At 52.5% G+C, this 9,613-nt stretch overlaps 1 protein-coding gene across 1 annotated transcript in view; it reads left to right on the forward strand.

Annotated features, from left to right (window-relative positions):
- The window catches only part of CTDSP2 (CTD small phosphatase 2), a 21,929-nt gene extending 15,774 nt beyond the window's left edge, over nt 1–6,155 (forward strand). The window contains exons 3-8 of the mRNA XM_007467626.1: nt 719–757; nt 1,191–1,292; nt 1,899–1,955; nt 4,102–4,194; nt 4,318–4,503; nt 4,708–6,155. Coding sequence (XP_007467688.1) covers nt 719–757; nt 1,191–1,292; nt 1,899–1,955; nt 4,102–4,194; nt 4,318–4,503; nt 4,708–4,833 — 603 coding nt within the window. The 3' untranslated portion in view covers nt 4,834–6,155. The remainder of the gene's footprint in view (nt 1–718; nt 758–1,190; nt 1,293–1,898; nt 1,956–4,101; nt 4,195–4,317; nt 4,504–4,707) is intronic.
- Nucleotides 6,156–9,613: the final 3,458 nt, after the last annotated feature.

A 9,613-nucleotide genomic window follows, 5' to 3' on the forward strand; every position in this document is an offset into this window, starting at 1 on the left:
CAAAAAAAAAAAAAAAAAAAAGCAGAATGCAAAATTATATGTCATGAAGAAAAAAGACTGCTTGCCAAAGCAAGCTTGAAGGAAATGCACTAAAATGCCAACATTAAGTTTTTCTAAGTGCTAGGATTTTAATTTTTCTTCAGGGTTTCCATTAAGATCACTTACTTGTTACATCATTACATTTTACTTATTAGCCAAAGGCGGGAAGAGGCTTTCTGAGCTCTCTGCACTCTACCTCCCCTCACATTTCAGGACCCACAGTGTGGGCTCACATTGGCTTACTTGTGTTTTGTAGGGGCTCAGTGCACCTCCCCCTAATCTAGGCCCCCAAGGAGGATGGAGAAAACTCATGTTTTCAAAGAGAAGCCTGGGTTTCAGGATTAAGCAAGAGGCCAAACCTCCACAGTGAGGAGTTCCGATTTTGATTCTGCCTCTGACTCTGTGTCCCTGCGTCAGCTGCTTGAGTCCCCTGTTCCTTGGAGAGGCAATGGCAGCTGAGAACAGGGACATTCCCTTCTCCATCCTTCATCAGGCCGAGTGTGGAAAGATTTTGGCCCCTTTCCTGCCCAGCTCTTAAGGAAAGTCACTTTTGTCGTGTCAGAGCTTTCCAGGGGGCTGGGGTCTTGGGGAGAAAATTCCCCTCCAGGCCTGAGTGGGCTTTAGACAACCAGGAAAGGCATTAGTGGGCTGGCACTGACCACCTTCTTTTCTCCCATAGTCGGATCTGCTCCAGTGTCTCCAGTACCAGTTTTATCAGGTATGTGAATCTCACAGGGTATGTCCTCAGAAGCCCCAACACCCAGTGATACCTGCTAACCCCATGCCCCACGTGGTGATGCCCTCATTCCTCTGTGTCTGGCTGGCTAACTCCCTGCCCTCGGAAGCTGTTTGTCCCAGATACTTGCTGAGGGCCCACCATGTGCAAGGCATTAGATTGTGCGGGGGACAGCCGGTATCCATCACCAGCTCTGGCCTCCATCTCCAGTATCCGGATCACTTCACAGTCCCAGGCTGAAGGAAGGGGCCAGCTCAGTCTCTTCTTTCTCTACCTCTTGGCCTTTAAGTGTCGCCTCTCTTGGGTTGAAGTAGGGGGCTTCCATCTCCTCAGTGGGCCCAGCTCTTCCCAGAGTTCTACTGGGGAAAATTAGTCTTTCTTGGTGGCAGATTCAGTAGCCTGGCTCTGGTTTTAGATTCCAGGGACCTGTCTGCTCCCGGAGGTGACAGAGGAAGATCAAGGAAGAATCTGCGTGGTCATTGACTTGGATGAAACCCTTGTGCATAGCTCCTTTAAGGTAACTGGACATCTGGAGCTCTTCTTACACTCATCCTGGGCTGTCTTGGAAGCCTGACTGCAGGTGCCAGTGAAGTGGCCTAAAGTTGATGATGGAAGAGTGATCAGAAGTAGCAGGGCCGGCCTCTGGCATTTGGCCACTGTCGCATCACAGATACCTGGAGGCCCCACCAGAGAATGATGTTGAGTGGGAGCCCCTGCTCGCCGCAGTCGCTGACAACAGGCTACAGCTGCCCCCCCCCCCGCCCCCGTCGCAGCACAGCCACCAGGGCTCTGTACAGGGGTACAAAAGAGGGGTTAAGTCAGCCTTGGGCCATGCCCCTATCCATTTTATCAGGATGTTTGTTAACTCAAGAAGGCCCAGAGACTGTCTGAGCTCAGGTAGAATTTGCAGGTGGTGGTAAGTAGGGAAAACCAGAAGGGGTGTCGCAGCCTGTACTTGGGTGAGAGCCACTTAGTTGGGACAGCAGGAGCTTCCTAGGGCCTCTGATATCTGTCCCTCCCCACCCCACCCAGGGGGCGGAGCACTGGCTGTGGCAGGGACTGGGGTGTGGCTGGGCTCTTGTCCCTTCCCAGGAGCTGACTCATTAACTCCTCTGCCTTCCAGCCAATCAACAACGCTGACTTCATAGTGCCTGTAGAGATCGAAGGGACCACTCACCAGGTGAGCTGCTGCCAGGCCACGCCCAGCCGAGGAACTCGGGGTCTTCTGCTCCTCGGGGCTTGTGTTCCATCAGTTGATCCTTTCCTGTAACCTCAGCCTCTCTGCTTTTATTGGTAACCTTTCACATTCGAGGCTTTCGCATCTTAAAAAATGCAGCCCCTCATCCCCCTTTACCTGTCACCTTTTTTCTCTTTGCAGCCAAGCTGTTTAAAATTAAATTATTTAATAGTAGTGATAGCTATCATTTACTTATCTCCCCTGCCCCTACTGAATGTGACCGGCACTGTTATATGACTTAATACATTTTCTCTAAAGCTGAAGAGTTGGTGTATCTGCCTGTTACAGACAAAGCAGTCAGTACTAGCTGTTTTCTCTCCTCCCCTGCCCACCCATTCCATCTAGCTGGTGAATTTCTTTCTCCCCAGAAAAGGCATCTCCTCCTCTGTAAAGCTTTCTCCAATTCCCCTCCCCTTGGGGTCCCTACACTGGATTCTGCCACAGTACATACTCAGTACACATCTATCAAAAAGCGCTTGAATCTAAATAAGGTGAAGCTCTGGCCCTACACAACCTGCTCAGTCCAGGGTTAAGGATCCTGTGGTGTTGATAGTCAGATAGAAGAGTTATTTGTAGGGAAATGGGGTTTGAGGCTTCCATGGGTGGTCAGCACTAACCTGTGTCCATTAGAAGCTTTCTTCACCCCACCATCCTCCCAGTCCCAGTGCTGGACTCTGCACAGCAGCTCTTTACAGTCTAGTTGAGGGTATAGAGAAATATACAGAACCCACAGATTTTTTAAAAAGGCGTATCTTCAAACACTGTGAACTCCTGGCTAACAAGGAGAGGAGTGAATAATGGAAGAGGGATGACATTTACATGAGCGGGGGGTGGGGGTGAGGTGTCTACCTGCAGAAGCTGCGTTTTCAGCAGAGTGTTGAGAGGATGCCAAGCTTGATGAATAGCCAGGAGGAGGGAGGGACTTGTTGAAGGTTAAAGAAATGGTAAATGAGGGCTTCCCTGGTGGCGCAGTGGTTGAGAGTCCGCCTGCCGATGCAGGGGACATGGGTTCGTGCCCCGGTCCGGGGGGGGGTCCCACGTGCAGCGGAGCGGCTGGGCCCGTGAGCCATGGCCGCTGAGCCTGCGCGTCCGGAGCCTGTGCTCTGCAATGGGAGAGGCCACAACAGTGAGAGGCCCGCGTACCGCAAAAAAAAAAAGAAATGGTAAATGAAAGGAGGCCCGGTTGTGGCTACCTGGAGCAGAGGGTTCCTGCTGCAGAGCTGGGAGGGGTCTGGTGAGTCAATGGCCAGTCCAGGCCGTCTCCAGGAGGGAGAGTCATGGCAGGCACATACTCTTGAGCAGGGAATGAGCTGGATGAAAAGGACTCTGAAGGAGTGGCTCCAGTAGCACCTGTGTAGGCTGGATGAGAGGAGAACACCTGGATGGAGACAGGGAAGCAACAGACAGCAGGCCCATGAGGGACATGCAGCCAGTGAAGCTTTTAGGCCATAATGTGCAAGGTTATGAAAGGTGGACACCAGGGTTAGGGGTGGCTGTCAGGGGCAAGCACAAAATGGGGGCATCACTAGAGCAAGATGCTGCAGGGTGTCAGATCTGCGGTCACTGAGGGGAAAAAGTCACTTTCCCCTGGTGCGTTTCAGAGAAGCTCAGGGCACGAGGTTTCAGGAAGTATCTGCGACCCTGCCCAGTGGGGTCCTGGACTAACTGTCCTGTCAGAGCCAAGGACAGGAAACTCCCACAGAGGCTGTGGCTGGATTCAAGTAATCCAGGATAGGCTGTTTCCATCTGTGAGGCCTATTCTTGATTACTTGTTTCTGGAGGCAGCTGATGGTTCGCCGCCGGAAACAGATGGCTCCTGGGACATTAGGTGTTTTTGTTTCTTCCTGAGCTGGGTCAAGGTTGGGACCACTGAGCCGGCAGAAGCCTGGTGAGGAGGTGACGCTCGTGCCCTGGTCTGTGGGGCAGAAGGCTTCCAGCCAGGTGGTCCCAGAGGCTGGGGTGTGGGAGTCCAGACAGAGTAAGGTCTGAACCTACTTACTGCTCTTTGTGTAGGTGGTGACGGTGACCGATGCCATAATGCTTCACCCTCATAGGGATGCCTCCAACAAGCCTTTCTGCTTTTCCTCAGGTGTACGTGCTCAAGAGGCCTTACGTGGATGAGTTCCTGAGACGAATGGGGGAACTCTTTGAATGTGTTCTCTTCACTGCCAGCCTAGCCAAGGTACCTGGGGGCAGGAGGGGAGTAAAGAACCGGGAGCAGGTGTGGCAGCTCCTTGCAGGTCCACAGGATACCACGGGGAAACCAGGACTGCATCCAAACAAAAAGCATCTTCTCTTTTCTCAGTATGCTGACCCTGTGACGGATCTGCTAGACAGGTGTGGGGTATTCCGGGCCCGCCTGTTCCGTGAGTCCTGTGTGTTTCACCAGGGCTGCTATGTCAAGGACCTCAGCCGCCTGGGAAGGGACCTGAGGAAAACCCTCATTCTGGACAACTCGCCTGCTTCTTACATCTTCCACCCAGAGAATGCAGTGAGTGGTCCAGATACACCCACATTGCAGGGATTGGGAGAGTCCCTGCCCTGGAAGGAGGAGGGAGAAGGGGACGGTGGTGGAACCATGGGCTTTACCAGAGGAGGGCACCACTCCAGGTGGACCAGCCAGCCTCCGGGGGCCTGGGGCAAGGGAGGGAAGCAGTGGCGGTCGGGAGACTTACGCTGCCTTTTCCCTCTCCAGGTGCCTGTGCAGTCTTGGTTTGATGACATGGCAGACACTGAGTTGCTGAACCTGATCCCAATCTTTGAGGAGCTGAGCGCAGCAGAGGATGTCTACACCAGCCTTGGGCAGCTGCGGGCCCCTTAGCCTTCCCTGCTGCCAAGCAATGGCCATCCCAGTAGGGGACTTTCCTACACTGTGCCTTTATGATCAGCCTGACAGAGCGGAATCTGGAGCATCTCACCAAATGAGACCTGGAAATAGAAGTGATTGGAAAGAGCTTTAGGACAGGTTAGATGCTGAGTGGGCAGATATCAGACCAGCGATACCCAGAGCTGCCTGCTCCCTGAGTTGGGTTCCCAAGATGTGAGTAAGTGTGTGTATTTGTGTGTGTGTGTGTGTATGAGTGTGTCTTGCCTTGAACTGTGGTCCCGGGATATAAGTGTTTCAGGTTGGGGGAGAAAGTGAATGATCAGGACTCTCCCCAAGTTAGTTTGTCTCCTCTCCTGTCACCGAGAGCCACCGAGCTCTATAGGAATGAAGACCATTGAAGGCTCCGTCGCCAAACCTATGGCCTTTCCTCAGTGTTGTAAGGCTTATGCCACGGAGAAAGGTAGGGTCAGAGGCTGCCTTCGGGTGCCCCAGGCACACATCTTCCTGAAGCCTTTCTCCAGCCAACTGCTGCAGACGACATTTCTGGGGAGATGAAAGCTTGTATCCAGAACTCGTAGCCCCAGTGGCCATCAGGCCCTGTGGCCCAAGGGCTGCGCTAGCCTCTGGCTGAGTGCCTGGCTCGGGCCCTTGTGTCTCCCCAGGCTTGGGTGCCGGGCCTGCCTTCCTCACTGCCTAGCCATAGTCTTGAACCTGTGGGGAAGGAGGTCTTCTCCCTGCCCTGGAAGAGGACAGATAACTGATTTCCGTTCTTTTGACTCTGTTTTAAAATTCTCTTTCGAAATACGGAGTGTTGTTGGGCTGTTTTGTTTCTGACAGAGCTGCAGTCCTGGGCCTGAGGTGAACGTGGGAGGCCCTGGCGGTGCAGGGAAGAGGAAAATCCCAAGGGCATGAGTGTGTGTGTCCTGTTGGCTTGTAGGTCAGCTGGGCTCGGGATGTGTCGCAAAGTCTGCTCTTCAGGCATTCTCTGCTGGTGCTGCCGCAGGGACTTTGTCCCCAAGTCTGGGAAGGACGCTCTGGGTCCCACCCACCTGTTTCTTGGGCAGGGCTCTTTTCTCTCGTGTCTTCCCCCAGGGCCAGGTGTCTTCGTCCTTCCTGGCTGTTGCTTTTTCTCGCCAGGGTCTCAGGCACTCCTGCGTTTCCTGGGCTGAGGGGCTGGGTGTTCTCACCGTTTAGTTTGCCAACGTAACGCACGTGCCTCCTGCCAATGGTAACAGGTGTGAGTGAGCTCTTCACACACCTGTGCTTTGCGTGTCTCTTTGCTTTCAAAGTTTCTTAATAGTGAATGCTTTAAAAAATAAGTCACACAAAGGAAGTTTCCCCAGAATGGAAAACAAAAGGGGAAGTGCTGCTGTAATTGGGAGCACAAGGGATCCCCCAGAGGGAGCCCCACTTCAGCATCACTGCCTTAGCCATGGCCTCCCCTCCCTCCCTCGGGCGGGAGGGGGTTCCTATCCCCCTCTCTGTTTTCCCTGGAGGCAGATGTCACAAAGCATTTGTAAGTTGCTTCAGGTGCAAGAACACCGCCCACTCAGGACTCACCCCCATTATCCTTTTCAGACTGGCCACACACTAGGGCAGTGTGAGGAGCTGGCCGGGACCAGGTAGTGGAGCAGCAGCTTGGTGTTCTGACCACCTAGCATCCTTCTCTAGCATTGTGATGCCACCTCCCCTCCTTGTCCCAAGGTTGTGAGGCTTTGCCTTTCCCTTTGGTGTCACATGAGTAGAACAGGGTCCCCAAAGACCATGTGATCATTTCCCAGGCATCATTCCCTGGTGCCTGTGGGATCCTGCTTCATGCAGGTAGGGGAAGAGGGCCCCAGGGCTGGCCAGGAGCGACACCTCCTGAAGGAAAATGGGAGCTTCTGATTCTAAGGCTCTGGCCTAGGCCTCTATCCTAATATTGCAGGAGGGGCCTCTCTCCCAAGCCCCATCCTAAGGGTTAGCCCTTGGGCCAAATCTGCCATGGGGTCCAGCTATGCTTTTCTGACTGAATAAGCAATAAGAGGCTCTAAGCTGATCCAGTTCTGAGGCCCCTTTCTGCCCTGCTTTGGGTCTCCTTGCCTCCAGGTGAAGGAAGAGCTGGTGCCACCCGCTTTCCTATCAGACTTGTCCAAGTGTTCCAAGGGACTGATGACCAGAGCCCAGGATGGCTTGGTGGGAGTGTCCCCACTGCTTCTGCATGAAGCCTGGCTCCATAGGCCTCGTTCTTGCCAAAACCCTGCCCTGTCCCCATGCAGTTCCTCACCAGAAATGCCACACCCCCACTCACCCTCTCCTCCCTTCCCTGGAGAGGCAGCTCAGCCAAATAGGTCTAAGCAGGGTCCATCGGTGTGGACCAGAGCCAGCCTGAAGTCATTATGCACCTTCTGGTCTCCAGTTTCACAGTGTGTTAGGGGCAAGAGATGACTGACTGCAAGACATGCTCCTTAGAGGAATCAGGCCAGACTCAGTTTTGGAGGAAGGCAAGATTGAGAGGGAGCCAGTTCACCCCAGGATCTCTTCCGGGGTTTCCTACCAGCCCTTCCTGTTTGAGGCTGGTCTTCGGGAAGCAATAGGCCACCAGGCCTGGTCGACCCCAGTTCACGCTGTGCCAGGAATCTGCCCACCTGCCAGGTTCAGTTCTTTAAGGTGCCTCTTCAGGGACACAGTGTGTCTCTCTGATTGGGCTTCTAAATCAAAAGCCTGATGTTCGTGTCCCTCTCATAGGGGGAGCTTTGGACACAGGACCGGTTTGGAAAGGGTCAGGTAAGAGTTTCCACTCTGCACATTGTAGAGGGGACACTCTGTAGGTCCATGGGTCCCTTACTATTGCGAGGTTGAGTAAATTTTTCTTCAGTTAACCTGGGACCTTCTGTTTAATTCCCTCCTGCCTCCCAAAGATTTTGACCATTTTATAAATTCACCTCTGTTAACAGTGGCCCAGAAACTTCTCTGTGCTAAAAGCACAGGAAGTCTAAAGGCAGTCATTCCCTGGGAAATGGATTTCGTTCTGTTTTGCTACCCCTACCCTGTTCATGAGGCCTCATTCAATAAGGCAACCCCCCGTAAGGCTGTCCTGTGTCCCAGGTCCCAGACAGCTCAAGTGTCTGCGGAAAGTAAGCCTGTTTTCCCCTTCAGGTCTTCAGTCGGTTACTTGCCACTACTGTCCCTCAGTCGCCTTTTTTGTAAAATGGGGTTTTAGTTTTGTCCTTTTATTTTAATACTGGTAAATACTTGCATTCAAGCAGGGGAGGGAAGGCAGGGGACTGGCCCCCTGCACCATTCCTTTACTGCTGTGGGGCTTGCCCCTGGAGCAGACCCTCCTCTTTGCGCCCCGTGAGCTTCTTTGCTTGTAGTATCTCAGATTTTACGTGTTCCATGTTGTGCCACGTAACCCCCTTCAAGATACCGTTTGGAGGGTGGGGCAGATCTGCTCCCCAACGTGACTGGGCTGTGGGGTTCTGACTACCTTGCTCACAGGTTCATGGTTTGATAAACTTGTATTCAAAAACTTGAAATGTAGGACGCCATTAAGTGTCTGTTTATATTTTTGGAATATTTGTACTACTTACAATTAATGAATAAAAGTGGGTTTAAAAAACCCATCCGTGAATGGGCACTGCCTCCTGACCCTTCTGTTGTTCATTCGGGCACTTACGCCCCCCTTCTTCCCTTGAAACGCCTCTGTCATGACGAGGCTGGAGCGCCCAAGCTGGGGGACCAGCCGCGCACTCAGCACAGGGATTTTGCTCAAGGTTACAGAAGTCGGGCTACATTAGCTCTTCCCTGGCCCCCATGTGGAATCAACCGCATTGCCATCCAGGTGCTTAATAAGCATATGCTTGGTGTCCTGTTGACTTCTGGGGAGGAACCAGAAGCCACAAGGGATTTAGAGTCTTCCTTCTGTGCCCCTTACTGATTTCTCCAAACTAGCAGCCTTGAAACTCAGAGCCCGGCGTGGTTCTTGGCACATAGTAGGCACTCAGATACTGACTGGACTGATCTATGACCCCAAGGGAGACCCCAAGGGACAAAACAATGACCTAATAACTCACTCCAGGCCCTTCTCCCAGACTTCCCCTCTGAGAAGTGCCCAGGAGCTTCTCAGGAGGCGCTTGCCAGCCTGGACATCCCAGGCACTCGGAGGGCGGGGGCCAGCCCCGGCCCCTTCTTCCTGTCATCAGTGTAATGCATTCATATCTACAATATGGCAAATTTCATATCCTCCCACCCTCTTTCCTGCATTATTGATGGGCTGTGCACTTTTAAAAAATCAATTAGATCAGGGCGTGGAGCTGGAGTTAAAAGAAGCCCTTAAAAGTCTGCTCTTGTTTTTGCTGTTTTGAATAGGAACAGATACAGCTTTCTCTGTGGTTTGAATAAGTCAAGCCCAGGGCTAGGTTGGCTGTGATTGGCCAGGACTAGGAAAATGCGGTTAGGATGCAAACTCAAGCAAATATAACCCAGTGTATGCACAGCCATTACTAAGGTAAGGCAGCAGGACCTGGAACGTCCAGCATTGGGTGGTTCCTCAACAGTGCTTACCCGCCAGAAAACTGGGAAGACCGCTGAGAGAGAAGGCAAGGTAAGTTCTATTTGGTTTATGGATGCACGTCAATCGAGCAATTTTACTTGAACTAGAAAGAAACAAAAGAAAGAGGAGATTAAAATTTCCTTGGCTTTGTGTTCTCGGATGAGGCTTTTAAAGGGTTGAACCAGGAGTTTGTGACCAGTTTTGCAAACTTCCTGCTGGGAAGTCAAGGTGCTTTTTACA

This window comes from Lipotes vexillifer, unplaced genomic scaffold, assembly GCF_000442215.2.
Source record: "Lipotes vexillifer unplaced genomic scaffold, Lipotes_vexillifer_v1.1 scaffold387, whole genome shotgun sequence".
In the NCBI taxonomy this organism is placed as follows: Eukaryota; Metazoa; Chordata; class Mammalia; order Artiodactyla; family Lipotidae; genus Lipotes; species Lipotes vexillifer.